The 27,759-nt window shown below is 41.9% G+C and overlaps 1 protein-coding gene across 1 annotated transcript in view; it reads left to right on the forward strand.

The window, feature by feature from the left end:
- LOC136858792 (lachesin) overlaps nucleotides 1-27,759 on the forward strand; it is a 1,234,732-nt gene that overhangs the window by 6,782 nt on the left and 1,200,191 nt on the right. The window contains exon 2 of the mRNA XM_068225747.1: nucleotides 7,966-8,258. Coding sequence (XP_068081848.1) covers nucleotides 7,966-8,258 — 293 coding nt within the window. The remainder of the gene's footprint in view (nucleotides 1-7,965; nucleotides 8,259-27,759) is intronic.

The following is a 27,759-nucleotide window of genomic DNA, read 5'->3' on the forward strand; positions in this document are numbered from 1 at the left end:
AATGTTTAATCTCATTTTACATATATTTCCAAGGCTTGGTTTAATAAATCGGATATATTTAGATACTCTCCATCTCTTAAATTGTTCAAGTAGACCGGAGACGCAAGAGAAGGAAGAGTAATCGAAATGTCCCCCGTGAGAAGAAAAGTGAATAGTATTCTGTAAAACATGACGCTGAAACTGACATAGACTGTGTTCATGCTTTTTTTTCTAATTTTGACTTTCGATCTTAACGACCATTTAGCCAGCTGCAAATGTGTATGTTTCTGATTATTAATTATGAATTGACTTGATGAATTTAACGTATACAGTTAAGACGAACAGAAACACCCATCACCCGAGCGGGAGAAATTAACCAGACGAAGTTAAAATCCCCGACTCGACCTGGAATAGAACACGGGATCCCAGTGACCAAAGGACAGCACGCTAACCATTTAGCCATGGCGCCAGATGTGTTCATGGTTAGTTTGGTAAGGTAAAATGCCACTACATATGTAAGTGTGGAGCACCAAATTAACAACAAATGATTTGCTGGTATTTCGGAACAACGTTTATAATAATGTGAATAAAACAGAACAGGATTTGCTTGTTGTATAGTTTCTTAAGGTGAGTCCTTCAGGCAGGAAAACGACCGAAGATGACAAAAATACCAGAAGTTTCTATTGAGTACTTTATACCAAAGGAAACTGAAGAAAAAATTCACGTGTGCGCTGCTACATTCGGGAAAGTTACTGTATTTTCTGGTGACAGGCTAAGACGAGTGAGTAAAAAATACCTCAGTGGAGGAAAACTTACTGAAGATCAAGGAGGCAAACGTATGAATTTAAGGGACGAGGGAATGACAGAAGATATAAAGAAATATACGTAGCACAGTCATTACATTCTGAGGCTTGACGCCTGGAGGATAGGCACCCACATGACACTATGTTGTACAGGATGCCACATTACACGGCGTACACATACACAGAACCGCATCCAACCTCAAAATAGTTATGCATGTTTTCCAACGTTGGTATAGCTGCTAGAAGCACCGCTTTAAGGAAACACCGTGTTTCGTCTCCAGTTATTATCCGGTTGAGAGACATCGGATCATCGTCAGTACTACTGATGAGGTCACCACAAATCGTCATGCTATCATCACGTTGGTCTTGCGACAGGATTCGTGGCACACTGTACTGGGTAACACGAGATAAGTTGAGGTCATCCGTCAAAATTTTGTGGCAAGTACCATGGCTGACCTCTATTGCTGCTGCGAGATCATCTACCGACTGGGAGCGGTTAGAACGCACCAACTTTGCACTTCTTGGATCTTGCATTCCGTTCGAACTATTTGTGGCCGACCAGTACACACATCATCTCCCGTACTGTCTCGTCCTTGCACAAAACGTCGGTGCCACCTAAACACAACACTGCGACTCAATGCGTCCTCAGCGTAAACCTTCTGCAACATTTCAAACGTTTCGGCAGCGGTTTTGCCTAATTTCTGGCAGAAATTGATGCTTTACCGTTGCTCAAGCTGTGACATGTCAAGGTCCGACAGGCGCATTCAAATCACCGTCACAACAACGAACGTACGTCTGCTTCCAGTGCATGCACTCAACTGTCTCTTGTAGGGACGAGAGACTAACTGACATGGTACCATTTTACGGCGCCATCTATGCGCTATACTACAGCACAGTCTCAGAACTGAATGACTGTAGTATGTATTTTGAAATATAAGTGAAGAACACTTATTCCCATAATAAAATTACGCTTTCGTACTTACCACCTGAACTGAATATTCTGAAGCTATGGAAAATATTCTGCCATGATTGTACAAAGCTGGGCTTATTGAAATTTTCCTTTCAGTGCATAAACGTACCTTTCGCAGTTGTTTCAGCCTTGGCTTTGGAAATTCACGTACAACCACGTGTTCTACATGTACAGATTTTCACTTAAAAATACAAAATTACATTGATCTGAATTAGAATAATGGCTTCAGAGCAGACTTATGGCTACATAAGAGGAGATCTGAACTGTTATTTCGAAATTTTGAAAGAGAAAGAAGAGAATGCAGTTACTACGTGGTTTTACTGTCAGCAAAATCAACCCTTACGTAAACGGAGGTGTTCTACTCTCGGTAAGTCTGGTTTTATAATTTCACCGTTCAGATCGATGAAGACGAATACGTTCACTGTACATGACTTGAGACTCAGGCAGGGTGAAGGGCAAATGAAATTCCCACAGTACTAAGGTATTTTTATAAGTATTTGGAGAATAATTTACTAAACTATACACTAAAGGAATTACATGAAGACTATTCTCTGATTCCTGTGGGCCCCAAAATAAGAGCAAAATAATGATGGGTACGATTTTAAGCATCTGTGAAGGATGTAATTTTATCAGGAAAATAATTCACTTTTTCCCTATTGGAGGGTAAACTCTTATACCACCTGATAAAGGTTTTGGTAATAAATGGAATAGCGTATGGCTTTTTACTGCCGGGGGTGTCCGAGGACAAGTTCGGCTCGTCAGGTGCAGGTCTTTTGAAGAGTTTTTGGTAATACTGGCAAACAACGATAAAAACGGATACTATGTCAGTCACATCTCAATATCACAAAATCAGCATTGGCGGTGTCTTGATCTTAGGAAAGACTTGAAAGTAAATAACTTTAAATCAGTAATTATACAGATTTTGAAACACAAGTTACCCTCCAAGGTGACAGAAGTGCGGGTTTCAAGGTGTGTGAAATCAAAAGATCGAGTTTTGGGCAAAGTTCAAACAAATTATTGTGGTGATCCTTTTATTGTTGAGGTGCTGAAAAGTAGTGTACAGAAAATTTCGGAAGTATGGACAAAGCACTGTCGTCAAATTACTAAATCAAGTCAATGTTAAGAATAGTGCGGGTGTTAAGAAACGAAATACTTCGATTCATCTTCCGAGGAGCAAAACTGTTCTATTCTGCAGTGTTTGCACGGTTGCTCAGAACGAAGTGAGGTCATTAATGATGCTTAGTATCCAAAAGAGCCAATATGCTAACTTTTCAATGTGCAGTTATGTGTATTGTGGGAAATCTGACCTTTGAAAGTCATTTTGTAAACTTTTGTTCCTGTACCTGTTGAGGCTTGTAGAAAACACAATTTCAACCCTATTTTTCTTTTGTTTCAATAATTATTTTCTCTTAACCCTGTGTTTTAAGTGAATATTACATTTAATTTTACATTTTTCTTTTGGAAGATAATAGAAAAATCTGTTTCCTAAATATTTTACTGTTTTTAGTTGTTGAATTTTGCAAAAATTGCCCCCAATTTACGTTGTGTTTAATTTCCTATGCCTGTATTAAAAGAAAATTAAGGTTACCGTACCGCACTGCAAGAATGTGTGTTGCATGGCGTATTTAACTTTAATTTTACCTCACACGTTAGCATAGGGAAATGAAAATGAAAATTCGTCGCTGTTCGGCAAACGGTTATATCTCACAATGCCTTTCCCATCCATTCATTTCCTTAAGACAGGTCACGGCTCCCAGCAATGTATGCATATTTAGTCCATCATAACAATATTCGCTGTGTTACCCCCGTTTCGATGAACCATCCGTTAGTCTGGTCTCTCAACAGATACCCATCCGATATGGTTGCACCATCGGCTCGGTTATCTGCTTCATTAGGACACGCAAGACTCTTCTTATACTTCCGTGCAAAGGAAAATTAACCATACCGTACCGCACTCTCGGAATGTATGTTTGCATGACTTATTTACGTAACCCTTACAGTATAATGTACTTAAGGTTCATTTTCCTTTACACGTGAGCATACGAAAATGCAATTGCTCTGCTGAACTGCATGTCCATATGTAGCTAGGAGGCGTGACAAGTCTTTAGCAAAATAATGGATAGCGAGAGCACTGCGAGATATATAACCTTTTGCCTGAACAGCGACGAATTGTTCTAAAGGACAGCATATCCATAAGTAGTTGGGAGGCATGACCAAGTTTAAGGAAAATAATGGATCTGAATAGTATTATCAGATAAGCGGTATTGCTAGTGCAGGGACGATAGGCTATGCTGGTTTGGAATGCTCCTGAATAACTAAATCAATATGGGTGTCTCGTGTAATTTTTCTCCGGACGGCAGCCAACAACATGCCATAATAAACGCATTATCCCCATTCAAACAAGAAGTTTTCTACATCTCTTTCATTGCGAGCTGCGGGGAATAGAGGGTAACACTCCCACCTCTCTTCCTGCATTGCATCCATCCAGCAGACAGGGAACTCGCAATAATGTTCTTGAATTCTGACATGCCTCCCAATAAAAATTATTTTTAGAACCCAATTTATCGAAGCCTAGCCTTTGCCTATTCTTGATAGGTTGAGAAAAGTTAGAGGAGAAATTCCGTTTATAGAAATTAGGTATAAATTAGGAGATAATTTTGGTGGTTGTGGTGGTGATGGTTGTAGTGTTGATGGTGGTGGCGTTGGTGGTGGAGCTGATTATTGTTTTGAGGGAGAGTGCTATACACCCGGGTATCCATCCTATATTAGTATTAATCAGAGGAGATAATTGAAGAATGCAGGCATTCCGAAATTTGGGTTTCCGCAAGAGTAAGGGAATTACCACGAAGGACAACAAAATGGAAGAATTCCCAAGCTTCAAAAACTATTACCGTCAAGGTTGGAAGAGAACAAGAGTTGACCAAGGAAATTTGGATAGGAAAAACAAAAGTAAGGTGCATATAGCAAGGGCGTGGAAGCAATTCAGTCTCAGATAAAGATTCAGTCCTCGCCAAACCACGCTTCCCATTTAACAGCCCATTTGATTCTCTTTTAGCCGCCTCTTACAGCAGGTAGGTAACGAGGCATATGTAATCTACCTCCACCACCCACATTGGATGTCGGAGAGAGAACCTTCAATGTAAGGGCGTTTGTAATATCCTGGAGACTCCAATTCTCTCTTTTGTTCTTAGACAACACAGAACGAATCTAACGTGGAGAAAAGCATTGAGGCAACGCACGTTTTACTACCCACTTGTTTTTTCCCTTTGGATTTTACGGATTTTAAATGTAAAAAATACACTTTTTCGGATCATAGGCCCTAAACAGGACCATCACTATCACTATCACTATCAGCCATATTCAATCGTTTTTACTATGTGGCCTCTTTAAGTCCGAAGCAAGGTCGGTTTTCATGAGGTCTCTCCATCTGGGACGGTCTTGAGCGATGTTCTGCCAATTGATCCCAGTAATCTTCCGGATGTCTTTATCCCATCTGTCCGGTGGTCTTCCCCTTGGTCTGAGATGATCTTTCGGACACCACTCAAGCACAAGCTTTGTCCACCTACCATCAGTTCTCCGAGCAACATGGCCTGCCCACTGCCATTTTAGGGTAAATAACCTTTCTAAAATGTCACTGACCTTTGTGACTGACCTGATGTAATCTGCTCTCTTCCTGTCTTTCTTCGTCAAGCCTAGCATGAACCGTTCCATAGCTCTTTGGGTTGTTCTGAGTTTTTGCTTAACAAACTCGCTCAATGTCCAGGTTTCACAACCGCAAGTCAGTACGGGGAGAACACTAGAAGACTATCTTCTTTAGGTGGGGTGGCATGTTGGATTTGAAGACTGAAGAATTTCTTCCGTAGGCTTGCCATCCTAGTTTGATACGTCGGAAGATTTCCGGTCTTAAGTCCCCTTTCATGTTTACAAGTTGCCCAAGATAGACAAATTCATTGACCTGTTGTAATGTGGTGTTTCCCACATGCAGCTTTCCTGCTGGGGCCCATTTGTTAAGCATTACTTTGGTTTTAGGAAGGTTCATGGATAGTCCCACTTTTTGACAGGCTGAGGCAAGATCTTGTATTAGAGTTTGTAGTTCATCGATGTCGTTGGCCAAAAGTGTAATGTCGTCTGCAAACCTTAAATTGTTCAGCCTTTTCCCATTAATTTTGATTCCTGTGCTTTGCCAGTTGATTTTCGACATGGCCATTTCTAATACGGCTGAGAACAGCTTGGAAGATATGGGGTCGCCTTGCTGAACACCTCTTTGAATGGGAAAATCCGTGGTTGGCACATTGATGTTCACGAAGGCTGAAGAGGTTTCGTAGATATGCTGGAGAACTCTTATGTAGGCAGCATCGACGCTGTGTTCAGCTAAGGCTTGCATAACAGCAGCGTGGCTCACCGATTCAAAAGCCTTTTCAAAGTCCACAAAGGCTAGACAGAGCGGCATTTGATATTCATTACTTCTGCTGATAACTTCACGAAGGGTGAGTATATGGTCGATTGTTCCAAAACCTCGGCGGAAACCTGCTTGTTCAATTTGTTGGGCAAAATCAAGCGTTGAACTGATTCTATTTGTCAGTACCTTGGTGAAAACCTTGTAAAGGACAGAAAGCAAGCTAATAGGACGATAGTTTCTGATGTCATGTATGTTCCCTTTTTTGTGCAGGAGAATTATCATTGTTCTGTTCCAAGATGGAGGGATGAATGCATTGTGTAGGCAAGACGTGAATATTTTTGCCAAGTGGCTTAAAGTTTCATCACCAGCAAGTTTGAGAACGCTAACTGAAAGGTTATCGCTACCTGCGACTGATTCTTTTTTCATACTGTTTATAGCATGTCTGATCTCAGATCGGAGAACTTCCGGGACTTGTGAAATGTTGGATAAGTCAGGCAAGGACAGATTATCATCAGCCTTCTCGTACAACTTGCTATAAAAGTTCCTGATGAACTCAAGAAGTTCTTCCCTATCAGTAATTCGTCCGTTGTCCCCATCTAATGCATATTCAACTTTTAATGAAAATTTTTCTTCTTATCCTCTATATTTCGGTTTTCGGGTGACTAATTTCTTGTTTACTGAAGTTGACAGACTCAGGAATCGTATCAATACACGTTGACTGTAGTCGAGTCTTTAGTTTCTTAGGGGACCACTTTGTTACTTTCAAGACGTTTCTGTACTGGTGTCTCCAATTTCAGTCTGGCATTACCTAAAAATAATGTATTAATATTTGTGTACATGTAAAGTAGAAAATCATAGTATGTGCGGTTCAAGAAACATGCATGTATAGAAGCAGAAATAACCAGTTTTGAATTATTGAAGAAAATACTTCGTTCAGAAAATCAATAGCGCAATAATAATAATAATAATAATAATAATAATAATAATAATAATAATAATAATAATAATAATAATAATAATAATAATAATAATAATAATAATAATAATAATAATAATAATAATAACATCTTCAACATTACCAAGACGTTTTCTTCAGATTTGACATGCAGTTTGGATTGGACAAATGCAGAACCCAAACTATCATCAGAGGATCCTACTCAGTACCTTCTAGTTTAAGCGACGAATTCATACAAAAGCTGGAGGAAGAAGAAATATACAAATATCTCGGTTTTCATCAGAGCACTCGTGTGAAATATGCCGACAGCAAGGTAAATGTCACGCAGCAATACATAACACGCCTCAAGAAAGTACTTTCATCAAAACTGGCAGCTAAACATCTAACCACCAAGCTGGATAGCATCAGTCGCTGAAGTGAGGCCAGTATCCAGTATTCGGGAGATAGTGGGTTAGAATCCCACTTTCGGCAGTCCTAAAGATGGTTTTCCGTGGTTTCCCATTTTATCACCAAGCAAATGTTGGAGCTGTACCTTAATTAAGGCCACAGCCGCTTGTTTCTCAGTCCTAGCCCTTTCATGTGCTACCGTCGCCATAAGACCTATCTGTGTCGGTGCGACGTACAGCCAAGAGCAAAAAAAGCATCTTACCAAAGCAGTCAGTACGTGCATCGTACCACTGCTCACATACACCTTTGGCGTCATAAAATGCACCCAAACAGAACTTCAGCATTTACAAATGAAAACAGCAGTTTCACTCACCCTGTACCATATGCATCATCCCAAATCCGCAACCGAACGCCTTACACTCCCGAGATCAGAAGGTTGTAGTGTCTTCTCATCCATTGTCAATCTACACAGCAATCTGATATCAAATCTAAGAGAATATTTCTACTCGCGAGCTGATACATCGTGTCTTCATCAAGCTGTTTGCAGAGCTGATATAAATTATACACCCCTCAACCTGTCGTCGTTGGAAATGCCTGTTCCTACCCCACCTACAAAGGAGATGAATGTGGCCACGTGGAAGCAAAAACCTCCTCACGGGAAAAACCCCCACGAACTGGATCAGCCTCATATCGAAAATCCGCACGCTTCACTGACCTACTCTGGTCTATTACTAGAAACAGAAGGATTTGTTCTGGCCATCCAAGGTCAAGTAAATGCTACACGGAACTACAGTAGATTCATCATGAATGATCCCACTGTTGTCGCAGACAACTGCCGCCGCTGTTTCGAAACTACAGGGAGCATACTACACGTAATCTCTGGCTGCCCACACTTAGCCAACACTGATTATAAGTACCGATATGATCTGGTAGCCAAAATCATTCACCTGAAACTTTCTGTAAAATGTGGATTTCTTCAGTCATCAACTGCATGTATTTTGTATGTTGGGTATTCAGCCCGAAGGCTGATATGATCCTCTACAGCTCCACCATCAGCTGTCATAGATAGCATAGGTTTCACTGAAGAGGCATATTAGGGAAATAAGGAGCGAGGTAGTTTCCCGTTGCTTTCCTCACTTCACCTGAAGTTGCTATTACATATCAGTCTGCCAAGCCCACTGAAACGCATGCACCAACCGACCCTATGAGCTATACCATTCATAAGGGGGACCGACTGCATAAGGAACGGTATTACTAGAATCGCTCATACCTCGGTCACATTCATGTCAAAGCCAAGGATGAGACTGAGACAGGTCTATGAGAGTAAGAAATTTATTCCAACCCATTCCAGACGACATAGTGCACATTAAACACTATATCTCGCCAGCAAGGGCATATCAACTGCATATATGTGGAGGTATATATTTCCAATATCAACTGCATATTGGAAATACACCTCCACCCGTTCTCGAAAACACTTCATACAAACTACTATGGGACAGAGAAGTCATAACCGATGTCACGCTCAGCAACAATAGGCCAGATATTATTCGAATCAATAAATCAAAAAGATCCGCATCCCTTATAGAAATTGCTTGTCCAAACACCTCCAATCTACAAACAACAAAAGCCACAAAGATATCAAAATACACAGAACTGGCAATAGAAATACGTCTGTGGAAACTAGAATTAGTCACCACAGTTCCAATAGTAATGTCATGTACCGGTGTTATTTCAAAAAGCTTGCACAGCTCTCTGGCCGCATTAAACCTGCATCATCACACATACGTTGGACTACAGAAAGCCACCCTCCTAAGCACCTGCCACATTGTGCGAAAGTTTCTAGGAACGACTTTTCCTCTGACTTACGCCAAACAGCATGAAGTTCCAGGCCGCAGTTCCAGTAATACTGAAGAACATATTCCCAAAACGGGGAGATAAGAAGTTGTTTGGTGACATCATCTGTGCATATTTATTTATAAATGTATGTGTTGTAATTATTTCCGTTGTAAAAATGAAATGGCGTATTGCTTTCAGTGCCTGGAGTGACCGAGGACCTGTTCGGCCCGCCAGTTGTAGGTCTTTCGATTTAACTCCCGTAGGCGACCTGCGCGTTGTGGTGAGGATGAAATGATGATGAAGACAACACATACACCCAACCACCATGCCAGCGAAATTAACCAATGATGGTTACAATTCTCGGCCCTGCCGGGAGTCAAACCCGGGCCCCCCTGAGACCAAAGGCTAGCGCGCTAACCATTTAGCCATGGAGCCGGACTCCGTTGTAACTATTTGTAGTTATATGTACGTATAGTTTCATAATCAAGAGGGTGACTCTTTGCTTAGGCCGAACCAGCCCATTATGGTACCAGCACAAGCCGAGCCTTCCGTAATTAATAATAATAATAATAATAATAATAATAATAATAATAATAATAATAATAATAATAATAATAATAATAATAATAATAATAATAATAATGTCCCGGGCATGACATTAAACTCCGTCCACAAACCGAGTGACCACAGGTATAAGTGGTCCTCCTCTACCAAGTGCCAACGGCCTCTTCGGAGGGCGGATGAGCGGGTGGAGTTTCAGGGCACTCTCTTGCCCTTGAGGTGGAAAACTGCCCCTAAAGGCGGAAGAGCCACTAGATGGCCAACGGCATTTGATAATAATAAATCTAGTAGCGTCTGGTCACCTATTTGGTGCGGCAACTGGTCAGCGTCTGTACTCCGAGAAAACCTTCAGGAACTCACCCACCTGATTGTAATCCGATCCCTCGGGATCAACCCAATCGCTTGAGAACAGCACACCATGATTCGTGCAAGTAAAAACAACATTACTCCAGGCGGTAACCAATCCACCCGCCAACTGAAAACGAATGCGGCAAGCGGCCACTCGGTTTCTGGAGGAGCCGGGCTGACACGAAAGAGAGAGTCGGAGCTTTCTGGCAAACTTCCCACTAAAACGCCCTTCTGCATCGGCACGCTAAACATAAACACACTCCTACAAGTAGGCAAACTTCTTAGATTAACATTAGAACTAGATCAGCAAAAAATCCAGCTACTCGCCGTACAAGAGACCAGACTCACTGAGTCGGGGACATCAGAATATGGTAACTACCGCATTTTCAAGAGCAAAACTAAACGAACAGTAGGAAAAGCCACACCAATGTTAGGCATGGCCTTTGTCGTACACAAAACGATCGTGAACCGTGTAGAAGAGATCACACCCATTAACAACAGACTAATGACCTTGTGACTTCTCTGTGCAAATTGCCACTACACCATTGTAAATGCCCATGCACCCACCAACGACTGAAAAGATCAGAAACAAACAGAAAACTTCTGGAACAAACTTGAAACCACACCTATCAAAAAGCCTGAAAAGGACACAATCATTCTCCGCGGCGATTTCAACGGTAAACTTGGTAAAGAAAAGTGCTACAGAAAAACCGCAGGACGATTCTCAGCACACGAAAAGACCAACAAAAACGGTAAATGACTCATCGAGCTCTGTCAACAACACGACCTGCAAATCATGTCAACATGCCTACGGAAGAAACCAATAAGCTCTTCACATGGGAATCACTCAATATATCCGCTGCGCCAAACGCCAGATCGATCATGTCGCCATCTCTTTCCCAGCACAAAACGTACACAACGTCCAAGTCCGCAGAGGAGCCAACATTGACTCGGACAATCATCTAACGAGAATCAAAGCGAAATTTACCCAAAATGCTTCTACCAGAAATCCAAGGCATACATAAAATTGGACACAACACAAATAAAACATCAAATCTCAGGGAAACGTGGGACAAAATCCCAGCTAAAACGTGGAACGAATTCAACGACAAAATCATGAAGAGTGCATCAGAGCACATCCCACTACAGAAAAAGAGCAGGCACCCGTTTTGGAACACCGAATGTGACCAAGCCATATTGAATAGAAAAAACGCATACCAGAAGTTCATCAGCAACCGTACACCTGAAAACGAAGAAAAATTCCGCGAAGTCCGCAGACAGACCTCTAAACTCATCAGAAGAACTGAAATCGGCCAAACAGGACTCCCGCAACTACAACACCAGAGATTTTTACAGCATCTTCCGCAACAGATTAAATGGGTACACGCCCAAGAACCTCTGATTCAGAAAATAAAAAGGAAAATTGGCATTCACAGATGACGAAAACACCTAGGAACTCTCGAGATACTTCTAGTCACTACTCTACTGCCCAGAAGCAACGGAAAGGTTTCCACATAAACCCCACCCTAACACAATCCCAGACTCATCCCAACCTACGCAAGAGGAAATACACCGACACATACAAGGACTGAAAACAACAAGGCATCCGGAGACAACGGCATCGTAGCAGAGCTTCATAAACACCTAGGAAAGAATTCTCTCCAAGAACTCACACAAATCATGCCAGAAATTTGGACAACGGAGAAACTACCAGAAAATTGGACAAACGCCCTCCTCGTTCCACTTCACAAAAAAGGTGACCGAACAGATATGAACAATTACAGGGGAATTTCTCTGGTGCAAGTCACATACAAAATCCTCTTCGCAGCCTTCCTCCATAGAACACAGGAACAACTAGAACCACTCATAGGCGAATACCAAGCGAGCTTCAGGCCCCACAGATCCTGTGCAGAACAGATACTTAACCTGAAAACCATCCTGAAACTACGATACACAAGAAAACAACCCACAATCTGCACCTTCGTGGACTTCCAGAAAGCATACGACTCCATTGACCGGTAATCCCTCTTCCAAACACTGAGTAAATACGAACTGGACAACAAGACTCAAAAAATCATCAGACTAACTCTCACCAACTCGACCACCCAAGTAATAATCATGGAAAGTATATCCGAAAATTGTCAGATAAAAACCAGTGTCCGACAACGAGATGTACTTTCGCCTCAACTCTTTAACATAGCCCTGGACAAAATCATGAGAGAATGGGAACAAGCTCTAGAAGCTCAAGGAAATTGGCAACCGTTAAGTATGACAAGAAAACATGTAAAAATCTCCTGTCTCGCTTTCGCAGATGATCTCACGATCCTCGCAACAAACGAACTACAGCCAATCAGCCAAATAGAAACCCTCAAGAAATGCTCAGAAAAATTCAGCCTACTAATCTCCTTCCCAAAAACCAAGGTCATGTGCAACTACTGCAGCCTCCAGAATTTGAACACGAAATTTGGCACAATCGAAAAAATAACTGAGTTCCGATATCTCGGAGAAATTATAGTACCAACAGGAAAAGAACAGAAGGCCCCCGAGGTCCCCATCCTGAAAATGAAGAGAGCCCTCGGCCGAACGCAAAACATTTATAACAAAAAATGCCTTTCAATCTTCATCAAAAATTCGATATTACAACACTGTGATCAAACCTGAAATACTATACGCGAGTGAAACACTGGATCTCAACAGAAAAACAGTACTCGAAGACATCCTGAAAGACGAACGTAAAATCATTGAAGAATTCTCGGCCCAAAACTGGCTGACGAAGCATATAGACTGCAATCGTGTACAAAAACCGAGGAGCTCTCAAACCTTGCGGCCGACATCAGAAAAAGACGCCTGAAATTTTACGGACACATCAAGCGCCTTCCAGAAAACAGACTGACAAAAATCTTACTTGAGGCAACAGAAAACATCAAAACAAATAGGTGGACAACGGAAATCCTCCACAACCTGGAAAAAATCAGGAATCAAAGTGGCTGACATCGCTGACCTAACTTGCTACAGAACGAAAACCAACGAGTGGGAGGTAGAGTCAGAGAGAAACCACAAGTAGAAAACAGGAGCTAAGTGGACAGAAGAACGAAGAACGACGATGAGAGGAAAATTGAAGGCAGCCTGGCAAAGAAGGAAATCCAAAACTTCTAAGTGACCTTTGCGTGATCAGTTTTCTGTTCTTTTTCGCATCCAATAATAATAATAATAATAATAATAATAATAATAATAATAATAATAATAATAATAATAATAATTGAAATTTAGTTACCTGATCATCACCACTTCCCCGAGGTCAATTTTCTTGTCCGTTAGGAATATTTTGGGAAAGTACATGTTCTTCCTTCAATTTTATTTCTCATAGCAAGTCTAGAAGTTCAATTTACACGTCGCGTTCATCGTTATGTGGGGAAAATGCGCAGAACAAATTATTGTATTATTAGTTTTGATTTTGTCAGCTATCTTATACTGTTATATTCAACTTGCCCGTTGTTCTTGGGAAGCTAAGATACGCTATATTCTCAGATTCATTGGAAATATTTTTCCACTTCACAATAGTTATTTCTGATTTTACTAATTTTAATTACTCCTTGCTTTAAAAAAGAGCACGTACTCTAAATTCCACTAAATAATTCACTTAATAAACACATAATAAGCATTTATACAGCTGACCAGACCAGTCATTTATGTTGCCACTTGAAATACTCAGGAAGAGTGTATTCTCGGTGATGCCAAAGTAGAAGCTTGCTACGACTGCAATTAGGTGAGAGGTTAGGGCTGTCTGAGTAGTCAAGAATGCCCAACCCCCTACGAAAAGGAGGTATAAGTTGAATAGGATGAGTTAAACACCCATCGCTAAATGGTTATCATCCTGACCATTTGTTCAAAGGGTCCAGGGTTAGATTGCCGGCAGGGTCGGGGACGTTAACCCTCGTTGGTTAATTCCTCTGGCCCGGAAGCTGGGGGCCTGTATTGTCTTCAAAATTAGAATTCATATCATGTAGGGCCCCATCCTCACAGACGCGCACATCTCCTAAAAGGCGTCAACTCGAAAGACCTACATCAATTCTCTACGGAGGCCACACGCCATTACATTGTTATAACACCTCTGATAAAAGTAGGACACAAATTTAAAGTGTTTACGCCCACTCTGAGAAGAAAAGGAGAGAGAGAGGCCGTCCTATAATTAGTAATATGTATTATAAGAATGTGCCACGTTTGAAGGGGCTTTTATCCTTGCACAGCACTCCTGCCCTAACCAGTTCCTCTCCACCACGTGAAAAATGACTTCCAACGCAGGAAAAGTGTGATTTTTGGTAGTATACTTTCTTTTAGGACATATTTCCATGCACTGTTTTTCAAAGACGTGCTGGAAATATCCATTGTCTGTTGTTTGATGTGTTGCTTGGTCGATATTTCCTTACTACTATATAAATAGAAAAATAATGATATCATTCCATTCGTCGCCATGCTGCAATATCAGAACACGTGACGGTGGTTGTTGTATCGAGGGACGAACTTTCTGTAAAATATTCTTAAATGCTCTCTCCATGGTATGAAAATCTCAACTTCACTAACTCGTCTGGTGAATAAAGTGTACGAAATGTCTGACTAATATCGGTATATTAGTGAACAAGGCGGAAGGATGAGCTGTTTTATATTACTCCAGCAGCTCTACCCGTCGTTATCGTACACTTGCAGCAATAAAATCATTTATCGGAGATGAGTGGCAGCAGAAGAAATAGAGCACTTCTCAGCTAACAATGTCAATCACTATTGTGTTAGTGTTAATCATTTCCAGAGGTTTTAGACGTTTAGGTAATCACGTTTTCTTGTATCACAGCTCGTCGATATTAACATCCGAGACCAAGGGAGTCCACCTCTCATTTGATTTCCTCTCCTCATTATTAAATTTTAGGTTTCTTCAGATATTTATTCTCATCTATATAGTACTTTACATTATCCTCCTGGCGAACAAGGGCAGGTGATCAAGTGGTTATGCATTTTACAAATAAAATCATGATTACAACAACCGCTATCCCAATGAGATTGAATAATATTTCCATTTCGGTGAAGCTCCCCGTTTTAGGATTTGGCTATAAAATCGGAAATGAACCTTGAATACATTATACTGTAGGAGTGCGAAAACATGCAAACATACATTCCTACAGTGTAGTACAGTAAGGTTCTCCTTTAAGGTAGGCACCGTCAAAAAAGGCTGCCATGACATGAAGTGCTCAATGTTAATTCTAAGTAAATAAATATATGTTTCAACATATCAACAAGAATCAATCTCATATCTTTTAAATATAGTTATTCCATTTATTCCTGCGTTTCAATAACACATTTCTAATATATATGCCCTGTTTCATGTAAGTGTGCCCTGTCGTCTTCGTGTGATACTCGAACAATCATGCTTACATGCAGATAGACAGAAATTAAACTGCAATTATCTGTGACATGGAAAGGCTTCCTAGTCGAGCAAAACGATAGTCTCCTTTACGTACAGTTAAAACGTGATCTTCATTCATATGTATAAAATCTCGTAAGGTGGGAAGTAGGCCTAACATTATTCAGCAATGAGGGATTATTTACATCTCTTCCAGTGTCGAAACGGAATACTGCAGAACTAATTTTCCTTCCGTCAACAACATCTGCTTGCGTTCTGGATGAACTCGTATATGTTAACAATTCGTTCTTGTTTGTGCAAAAGGACATCCCTCACAATGCACTTCCTATCCATTATCCATATGTGGCTGGAAGCCGTGATCAGTCTTAAGGAAAATAAGGGATACGAAGAGCATGAACAGCAACGAATTGTTCCACCTTGTACCACTTTTCAGGTTCAACCTTAAGATGAATTACTTTTTATGTAGCAGCATAAACACTAATTGCTAAGTGCGAGTTCTACTCGACGACATTTATATCGCCGTTGCGAGAGCAATACCGCGTATCTTCCTATCCACCATATTCCTTACGACTTGTCACGCCTCCCATCTACATATTGATATGCAGCCCATTAGAACAAATGTCGTGGTGTTCACCTTCGTATGCTGATGTGTATGGAAAAAAATGAACCTTAAATAGATAGTGTAGTTTAATTTTCCATTTAAAGCACAGCATAAGAATATGAACACAACGTAAGTTGTTGTAATGGATGCATATCCATATGTGGTGGGTAGAAACGACCAGTCTCAAAGAAAGTAATGATTAGAAAGAGCGTTGTGTCCGCCTCTGTGGTATCGTGGTTAATGTGATTACGTGCTTCTCTCGGAGGTCCGGGTTCGATTCCCGACTCTGCCACGAAATTTGAAAAGTGGTAAGAGGGCTGGAACGGGATCGACTCAACCTCGGGAGTTCAAATGAGTAGAGGTGGGTTCGATTCCCACCTCAGCCATCCTGGAAGTTGTTTTCCGCAGTTTCCCACTTCTCCTCCAGACAAATGCCGGGATGTTACCTAACTTAAGGCCACGGCCGCTTCCTTCCCTCTTCTTGTCTATCCCTTCCAAACTTCGCACCCCCCCCACAAGGCCCCTATTCAGCATATCAGGTGATGCCGCCTGGGCGAGGTACTGGTCATTCTCCCCAGCTGTATCTTGTGACCCCAAAGTCTTATACTCCAGGAAACTGCCCTTGAGGTGGTAGAGGTAGGATCCTTCGCTGAGCCCGAGGGAAATACCATACCTGGAGGGTAAACAGATTAAGAAAGAAAAAGAAAGAGCGTTGTCAGTCGTGTAAGTGTAGTGACGATAAACCGATTGGTACAGCTGCCCCTATTCACTCAGTTTCATGTAACCCGCGGATTAGAGTCTAAAACATTGACCTTAGATACTCACAGCGATGTCTGGTCCTACTACGCTTTCTATAATTCGTTTACTCATATCAACGAAATCAGCATTAACGATAAAATACCGGATGATGGTAAATAATCGTGAATATTCTGTATCACAGAAACTTCAGGTACAGAGAATATGATGGCTGAATGAATAGAAGTACTGTTGATATAACGCTGCCAAACGACAGCTCGTGATGGCCGAGCGAACGTGAAGTTAGAGGAAGAAAGCAGTGCTTGTTCGTCGGAGGTTCGAGACCAATATAGGATGATTTTTATTTCGTTATTAAATGTTCATGATCAGTTCTCACTTGCAGGTACTCTGTTGTGTTCGTTTCTAAGAAGCTCAAAGAGATATTTCTTTCTTCTTAATCTGTTTATTGTCCAGGCTTGGCTTTTTCCTCGGACTTAGTGAGGGATCCCACCTCTACCGCCTCAAGGGCAGTGTCCTGGAGCTTCAGACATCGGATCGGAGGATACAACTGGGGAGAATGATCAGTACCTCGCCCAGGCGGCCTCACCTGCTATACTGAACAGGGGCCTTGGTGGGGGATGGGAAGATTGGAAGGGATAGACAAGGATGAGGGAAGGAAGCGGCCGTGGCCTTAAGTTAGGTACCATCCCGGCATTTGCCTGGAGGAGAAGTGGGAAACCACGGAAAACCACTTCCAGGATGGCTGAGGTGGGAATCGAACCCACCTCTACTCAGATGACCTCCCGAGGCTGAGTGGACCCCGTTCCAGCCCTCGTACCACTTTTCAAATTTCGTGGCAGAGCCGGGAATCGAACCCGGGCCTCCGGGGGTGGCAGCTAATCACAGTAACCACTACACCACAGAGGCGGACTCAAAGAGATATTTGCAGTAAAATAAGCTGTTACCGACGGACGTACAATAGGCTTGTGCGTGGCCATTCGGTTAATGAAGGAAATGTCTGAGTATGGTAGAGGTGGGTCATTGTTGCTTGCTGTAGCGTGTGTGGTGGAACCTGCCTGTACTATGCTGTAAAGATTACTATGTGATGTTGCAAGTCCCCTACGTATGAAGCCAAGTCGTTCTTCGAGTCGAACGGGCGCAGTTGTTTGGTTCAATGGGTGTGTCAAAACATAACGCTGACAATAAATGGAGTGCACTTCATTCGTTGTAGCCGTTTGCCATGTAAAAGTCACATGTTCTGATGTATGCTTTCTTTTTAAAGGTGAAAAGTGACTTTTAAGAGTTTATAAAGTTAAATCTTGTTATGTTAAACCTTAATTACGAATCTTTAAGAGTATAAAAATGAGAAGTTCGTGCCTAGATTCTAACTCCGAATCCGTCGAGAAATCACACACTGGCTGCGTTTAGTTCCATACAGCGACTCCATGCGACGAGGAGTATGTCTGGCATCTCTGTACTAATGGAATAATCTACGCTATCGGTGCGAAACTGATCTTGTATGTTACAAGTTCTGACCTCGAATGTGCAGACAGGTTTACCTTGCTTCAAACACCATAGTATGATAGGGAATCATGTACAGATAGTTGCAACCATGCTCTAAGCGTAGAGTACTATCCGTGAAACATTTAGTGATACTTCGCCTCCCTAGTGATGAACAGGTAGACCTCGGTTAAGTTCGAGATTCGTATTGGCAAGCTCTGACACACACAAAAAAAAAATTGAATCGAATATTCATCGCCATGGCGGTATAAGTGCAACACTTTAAATACTGTTGTCATTTACACAGCGAAGTCAAAATATAGGTTGAGCTTGAACGTGAGTGAGGAAAATCAAAGTACTGTACATCGCAGGAGCAACCTAGAACTCCTACATGGAAACGACGGTTTAGAAAATTCATATCGATCGATTATACTATCGATTCAATTCAGATTTCATTTTCATTCAGTTGGCAGTATTACTCGAACCGTTTTAGCTCCCTCCTTACTCCCGTAAAGCGACGTGTCACTAAACGTTTAGCGGAGAGTATGTACCTATTACTTGGTTAAATGAATCCAGCATAATGTTTCAGTTGGTATTCTGATGAATTTGTCCGCACTCGGTGTTCACGTGGCGATGATTATTATTTCTGCTCACTATAACTTCCTTAGATGAATATCTGAGACTCAGAAAAGTCAATTCTTTGTAAAGGACGCCTAGAAGAGTACCAAATGAAAATTAATGAAAGGCATGAATCAATAAGGTTTCGAAACCTCACTGCTCCATGTAGCTTGTCCATGGCTAATTACGCGAAGCTATTTTCTGCCTGTACGTCCAGCTCTTACAATGTTTTCACGCGAAGATCCAAAGTTCTCGCTTCGTAATGTTACTGACGTGTTACAGTTTTATGGTCAAGTTTTATGACTTTTTTGAACGCCGTAAGCTCTCACATTTGCTGTACAGCATTTTCGTGCCATAGATAATAAAATACTGTGAAAAATACGCTTCTCTCAATTTCAATGTGATGAGACTATAAAAAATGGCGGTGAACTGACATGTCTTTAATTATTCTTAACCTATCACGTTTTCTATAATAACGTAACCACACTTTCCTATCACAAGGAAATGGCCTCTTGAGCCAATGAGGTGCGAAATTCTCTGCCGACAGCTAAAGGATTGGGTGTGGTTTGTAGAGTATAGTAATATTTTGTAAAAATGACTTGAGTATTGGACTCCGTTCTATATAAAATGGCACAGTGTTTTTGAGTTGGGCCTCTATTGAGCAAACTACACATGAAATTGCTGTAAAATGTTGTGCAAGATAGGACTAAGAGACAGTTACTTCTTAGATGGTTGCATATGTACGGGAAAAATAGGGGCAGCTGTGCCACCCGGTATATACCATCAAAGCTGTAATTGTACTACTAATCTTCATGCACTTGTCCATTGGGGTTCGAACCCACTGTGTCTCAGCAATAAACAAGCACGTACGGACTCGTAATATACTATTAGTCTGTCACAATTCAGAGGTCACACGTGCTCCCATCCCTATTACCATTGTAATGAAACACGCTCCCTGCAGTACTGTCTGCGAAACTTTTAGTGATTCTTCGGCTCAATTGGTAGCCCTGGGTTATCTTCGATATTCGTATTGGCAACCTCTCCCACAAAAAAGTTTCAACTGATAATACATCGCCGTGAAACATCCGGCAGTATAATTGCAGCTTTTTAAATACTGTTATTATTTACACAGCAAATTCAAAATATCGTCGTTGCCGGGACAAAACCTCCTATGTGATAATATTTTTGGAGATATACTGACCCGCAGCACATACATTATGAAGAGCGAGAATGCCTTGACAATATTCACACAATATTGCACCTTAGATGACAGAACCTGACAGGTCAAAGCATTTTTTTTCACATAGGAGGTTTTGTCCCGGCAGCGACGATATTAAGCTTTAACATGAGTGAGGAAAATGAAAGCACATCACAGCAGCAACCTAGAATTCCTACACGGAAACGACGGTTTAGAAAATTCATATCCATCGATCACACTATCGATTCAATTAAGATTTTATTTCCATTCAGTTGGCAGTATTACCGGAACCGTTGTAGCTCCCTCCTTACACCTCAACCCCGTAAAACGAAGTGCCACTAAATCCTTTGCGGATAGTATACTGGACAAGTGAAGTGAGTCTGGCCAGAAAAGGATTGGCGCTTTTATTTTAAAAATCCCTCTCATTATACCTAATTAATCAATGCATGATGACGTGACGTTTTATAACTCTTTATATAAGGATAAAAAACAGCTGACGTCTGAGATGCATCCATGAAACAGTGCATCCGACTCATCCGCGTCATGTCCGGGTTTTAGGGGTGAGTTGGACGGCACGCTCCGTCATGATTATGTGCTTCCATACCATATATGTTACATAGTTTACTAAAGAGAATGTATGCAAATAATTCTCCTTGCGCTTCAGATATGCCATGTGAAAGGGGGGGGGGGTGGAAGGAAGACAGTTTGTCACCTATTAGAACTATTTGCCCTTCGGATGAAACTGTTAAATCTAAGGAAACTCCATGGGTCTGCATGAACCCTTGTGTGTTTAGATATAATAATAATAATAATAATAATAATAATAATAATAATAATAATAATAATAATAATAATAATAATAATAATAATAATAATAATAATAATAATAATAATAATAATAATATGGCCTCATCTATCATGTACAGACATTTTAATTTGACGCCAATTTGGCTGCCCACGTGTCAATTTAGACATTCCATTTTACTTGACCAGATCGGCAAAAACACTAGAACTCTCCTGGTCGATCTACGGCTGAGTTTTAATTCATTTTGTCAGGTTATGCCAAGTGGGCTACAAGAGTTCTCTTATATCGTCGTTGTGCAAGCAATATCTCGTATCCCACAATGCTGTTCCTGTCCATTATTTTACCTTAAAACTGGTCGCGCCTCCCAGCCACACATGGATGTACAGGCCACGAGAACAATTTCGTATGCCGTTTCGTAAAGGAAAACGAACCTAGTTGTACCGTAATGTAGGAATGTACATTTTTATGAAGTATTTACGGATTCCTACAGTAATATTTAAGGTTCATCTTCCTTTACACACCAGCACGGGAAAATGAACACAACGAGCGTTTTTCTGATGGACTGCATATCCATGTGTGCCTGGGAGACGTGACCAGTCTTGTGGGATACGAGGTATTGGTCGCGCAGCGACGTTATTCTGAACACGAATTAAACAATAAATCTTATACTGGCGAACAGGGAAGAGCCCCACTTCAAAGGTATCGAGTCCATTGGTGTCGTAGTCCCATTGACAGCTCCCTGTAATGCCTTCCATGTCGTTTTCATCCTTTTAGACTGAAATTATGTTGTCTCTCTTCACAGTACCGACAAAGGTATATACCTGTTCTTATCCCACAATGTGTGGTGTCTTGAAAAGACCACATTCCTTGTTTATTTCTGAAAAGTTTCATTTTCTTAGCTCTTATCATACTAGGACCTCTACAGTGTATAACAAATATATAACGGGCAATACTCATGGAAATGTCGCAAATGCTATGAACTTCTGTACCTATGTTAACTGATACTGCGCTCTTTACATTTCGCCATTAAAAATATTTAGCTGTTAGAGAGCACAGTGAAATATTCTACCTTCTAATGCAGTAATGATTAGAGTTTGATTATCACACTTGTGTATCCACTACAAGATTTTCTTGTATTAGGTTGCCATTCAAGAATTTGGGAAATCATGTTCTAAATCCTCCTATATTTAGCGTATAAAATTTTAATGACAACCTGTGAAACTGTATCTCTACTAGAGTAAGAGGAAATCCATTGTGGCCTGTACGTTAAGTACAATCCTGAAATTCAACAGAGATCGAAACGGGAAACCTCAAAGAGATTCATTACTGATGGCCAAGAGTGGGAACTGTAACTTTAATTATCTTCCTAATTATTTTTTCCTAAACGCAACCTATTCTATTCCTTCAAGCCTCTCTTAAAATCATGACAAAGCCAGAGAGCAAACAATGACTACCTTAAACGGTAATTCGTTGGGAGACATTTTTGTGAAGTGTGTGATTCAAGCAAAAACCTTAGTGAGGCAGGATGAGTGTCAACACAACGTGAGGAAAGATGGACATAGTTAGGCATAAGTGTTTGTTTGTGTGTATGTGTGTGTGTGTGTGTTTGTGTTTGTGTGTCAAACGGACCAAACGTCAAATTTCAATTCATTTCTTTTATTAGTGGAACTCATTGACTTTAAGTTCCCAATGTTTCGCTGAAGGAACCACATCCAAAGTGCCATAAAAAGATGTCCGGCGTGATCATCCTGCCACGCCTACTTTTTTTTTGCTGGGGGCTTTACGTCGCACCGACACAGACAGATCTTATGGCGACGATACGCCTACTTTTTGAAGTAGTTCTGGTGTACAGAGCTTCCGTTTGTTTCTGTAATTTAAACTCATACAGGATACCTATAGAAGGCTGTGGGGTATATTCCTGGGTCATGGAATAATCTTTACTGTATTTTGCAGATCTTCTGTGACTTGGTTTCGTATCTTAGAAATGATGACAAAGCAGCTGCTCGGTTTTTAAGGTAAGAATTCAGGTTTCGTCTTGTACTAGTGGTGGGTAATTATTCGAGCTCTTGGTTATTTCGATATCGTTGCTCCTATACTAGAACCACGAATATGACGATGCTCTTCCTGTCCTTTATTTTGCTTAAGACTGGTCACGCCTCCCAGTCACATATTGATATACAGTCCAACAGAACAATTTTCGTAGATTTCATTTTCGTATGCGTCTGTGTAAAGGGAAATTAACCTGAAATACATCATACTCTAGGAGCGGATAAATATTAAAACATACATTCCTACTCTACGGTATAAAACCAAACCAAACCAAACCCCATGGCACTACAGCCCTTGAAGGTCCTTGGCCTACCAAGCGACCGCTGCTCATCCCGAAGGCGTGCAGATTACGAGGTGTCGTGTGGTCAGCACGACGAATCCTCTCGGCCGTTATTCTGGCTTTCTGGACCGGCGCCGTTATCTCACCGTCAGATAGCTCCTCAATTCTAATCACGTAGGCTGAGTGGACCTCGAACCAGCCCTCAGGGCCAGGTAAAAATCCTGACCTAGCCGGGAATCGAACCCTGGGAGTCCGGGTAAGAGTCAGGCACGCTACCCCTACACCATGGAGCTGGTTACTATACGGTAAAGTAAGATTAAATTTCCTTTGCGTTTTAGCATAGAGAACTGAACTCAACGAAAATGTTATGATGGACCGGCTGGGAGGCGTGATCAGTCTTAAGGGAAATAATGGATAGGAAGAGTGGTGTCACATTCGCGGTTTGGGGGTAGGAGGGACGACATCTAATAATGTCACGCTCACAAAGAGTGTATAGAAAACTGAATAAGCTTCATGTACACTGACTGACAGAGCAAATGCAACACCAAGAAGGAGTGGTTCGAAAGAGATGAAAGTTGGGGAAAAAACAGAGACGGCACGGACAAATAATTGATGTTTATTTCAAACCGATATGCAGGTTACACAATGCGCACGGCATCGACTCAGTAGGATGTAGGACCACCGCGAGCGGCGATGCACGCAGAAACACGTCGAGGTACAGAGTCAATAAGAGTGCGGATGGTGTCCTGAGGGATGGTTCTCCATTCTCTGTCAACCATTTGCCACAGTTGGTCGTCCGTACGAGGCTGGGGCAGAGTTTGCAAACGGCGTCCAATGAGATCCCACACGTGTTCGATTGGTGAGAGATCCGGAGAGTACGCTGGCCACGGAAGCATCTGTACACCTCGTAGAGCCTGTTGGGAGATGCGAGCAGTGTGTGGGCGGGCATTATCCTGCTGAAACAGAGCATTGGGCAGCCCCTGAAGGTACGGGAGTGCCACCGGCCGCAGCACATGCTGCACGTAGCGGTGGGCATTTAACGTGCCTTGAATACGCACTAGAGGTGACGTGGAATCATACGCAATAGCGCCCCAAACCATGATGCCGCGTTGTCTAGCGGTAGGGCGCTCCACAGTTACTGCCGGATTTGACCTTTCTCCACACCGACGCCACACTCGTCTGCGGTGACTATCACTGACAGAACAGAAGCGTGACTCATCGGAGAACACGACGTTCCACCATTCCCTCATCCAAGTCGCTCTAGCCCGGCACCATGCCAGGCGTGCACGTCTATGCTGTGGAGTCAATGGTAGTCTTCTGAGCGGACGCCGGCAGTGCAGGCCTCCTTCAACCAATCGACGGGAAATTGTTCTGGTCGATATTGGAACAGCCAGGGTGTCTTGCACATGCTGAAGAATGGCGGTTGACGTGGCGTGCGGGGCTGCCACCGCTTGGCGGCGGATGCGCCGATCCTCGCGTGCTGACGTCACTTGGGCTGCGGTTGGACCCCTCGCACGTGCCACATGTCCCTGCGCCAACCATCTTCGCCACAGGCGCTGCACCGTGGACACATCCCTATGGGTATCGGCTGCGATTTGACGAAGCGACCAACCTGCCCTTCTCAGCACGATCACCATACCCCTCGTAAAGTCGTCTGTCTGCTGGAAATGCCTCCGTTGACGGCGGCCTGGCATTTTTAGCTATACACGTGTCCTGTGGCACACGACAACACGTTCTACAATGACCGTCGGCTGAGAAATCACGGTACGAAGTGGGCCATTCGCCAACGCCGTGTGCCATTTATCGTTCGCTACGTGCGCAGCACAGCGGCGCATTTCACATCATGAGCATACCTCAGTGACGTCAGTCTACCCTGCAATTGGCATAAAGTTCTGACCACTCCTTCTTGGTGTTGCATTTGCTCTGTCAGTCAGTGTATATTCATTGCGAACGCGAGGCATTGGAAACAAACTAGCAATGAGCTCTGTACGAAAAATTGGTCAAGTGAGTAGTAATTATATTAGCGACGAATGTCAACGATACAAAGGATTTACTTTAGTTCACATCGAACTGTTAACTTCAGCAGTGAAATTTGCTTGTGTTCGTAAGAAGCGTGGTAGGTGATAATAGGCAGGTTAGAGATAAAAGAGTGGGCTTAGTGGCCAAAGTGCACATTGTATGTAATGCCCTAAAACCACACTTTAGTCTGATACATTTGTCAAAAATTGCAATACTTCTGCTTTTTTAATTACTGGAACGTAGGGCGAATGAAGATATTAGAGAGTATGGGCTTCAGGATAGGAATTCACTCAAACATTCTTGAGAAAAATGTACTCACAGCGTATCACTGTCCGCGTCCGTAGTGTAACGGTTAGTGTTATTAGCTGCCGTCCTCGGGGGCCCGGGTTCGATTCCCGGTACTGCTAGAAATTTAAAACTGGCAGGAGGGTTGGTATGTGGTTGAAATGGTACATGCAGCTCACCTCCAGTGTGGGTGTGCCTGAAAAGAGCTGCACCACCTCGGGATGAGGACACGAGTTTACTTACTTACTAGCGTATCACTGCAACTGAAATTCAGTTGTTAAACTAACAGAGGGTAAAAGGCAGAAAAATGAATCGGCAAGAGAAGCACTGCGGGGGGGGGGGCGGTGGAAGAGGACACTCATTGCAGTTCTGAATCATTGTGATATGGAAAGATGAGGAAAAAACATCGTTTAATTTTATTCCTGAGAAAATATTTTAATATCTGTGAACTTTTTTCTCAAATCTGTAAAGTCTAAACCCATGAAATTTTTACACGTTTCCTTCTAAACACACTTAACTTTATCACACGAGAAAAAATGATATTCTAAGTATAAGCTGAGATATGGGGCAAAGTACTGAAAGTTTGGATGGATATAATTGTATACTTACGTAATTATAGTTAAAACTTTCTTAAAATTCTCCTACAGTATATCGTCGTTGTCGGGCAAAACCTCCTATGTGATAATATTTTTGGAGATATACTGACCCGCAGCATATACATTATGAAGAGCGAGAATGCCTTGACAATATTCACACAATATTGCACCCAAGATGACAGAACCTTAACGACCAATGTTCTAAGATAAAATATTTCACATAGGAGCTTTTGTCCCAGCAACGACGATATGTTGTATTCACAAATTCCCTTGTGAGCATCTTAACATACATACTGTGACTATACATCATAACTTGTGCAGAAATCTCTTGAATAGTTTATAAGAAAAAGGTAAAAAGCAAAGTCATCTCCGTACAGGCCATGAAGGCCCTTGGAGGGGTGGAAGGTAAACGCCTCCATTATCCGTAACCTCGGCACTTGATGGGGTAGAGTGGTTAGCTCTACTCCTGGCCTCCTTTGCCCCCAGGAATTAACCTGGTACTCATTTTTGGTGTAGGCTGAGTGAAACTCAGTTCCATGTGCACCTCTGGAAGTGGAAATCTCGTTTCTTAAATTTTACGGCTTCCTGACGTTGATTCGAACCCACGTCCTATCGGGCGAACCTAGCACGCCTTTACCGCCTCGGACAGGCAGCATACGAAAAAGGTACATTTATGAATTTTTAAGAAATAACGTTTAAAATTGTATGAAAAATGGTAAAATTACATGTACATTCCTGATAACTTTACAGCAAGTGTTTTAAAATAATTTCAAGCACGTTATTAAATTTCAGTTCCCTGTCATGAAAATTGTCGGTTTGGTGCATCTTTATATGAGAGCGTGTTTTTCGTGCACGTCCCCCAATAAGCCCTGACACTGTAATGTTGAAAGCTGTGAGAGGCCCGATAGCCGAATAGCATTGTCTTCGATGTCTCATCTACGTGGCTGCGCATTGAATCATGAACAACGCATGAGGTATGTTTGAAATGAAACGGAAACTCCCCTGTGGTTCGAATTACGCATAAATCTGAGGGTGGCTTGGCTATTATAAGGACTTCAACAGTCATGTAAAACCACACTCTTCCTCTTACCCTTCAGTTACAATTTATTCGGGCAGGTTATTGCACTTTAAGGACGTCTAAAGACATTGAAAATGTCTGTTCTTGCATCTTAATATCGAAGTACTAATTATAATACAAGCTATCTGTCAATCCCCCTCCCATCCATTAATTTTCTTAAGACTGGTCACGCCTCCCAGCCACATAATGATATGCTGTCCATCAGAACAATTTCCGTTGGATTCATTTGTGTATGCTGGCGTGTACATTATACTGTACGAGTGCGTAAATTAGTCACGCAAACATACATTCCTTAGGTGCGGTACGGTAAAGTCAATTTTCCTTTAGACGTATGGACTGGA

The sequence above is a fragment of the Anabrus simplex genome, chromosome 1 (assembly GCF_040414725.1).
Source record: "Anabrus simplex isolate iqAnaSimp1 chromosome 1, ASM4041472v1, whole genome shotgun sequence".
In the NCBI taxonomy this organism is placed as follows: Eukaryota; Metazoa; Arthropoda; class Insecta; order Orthoptera; family Tettigoniidae; genus Anabrus; species Anabrus simplex.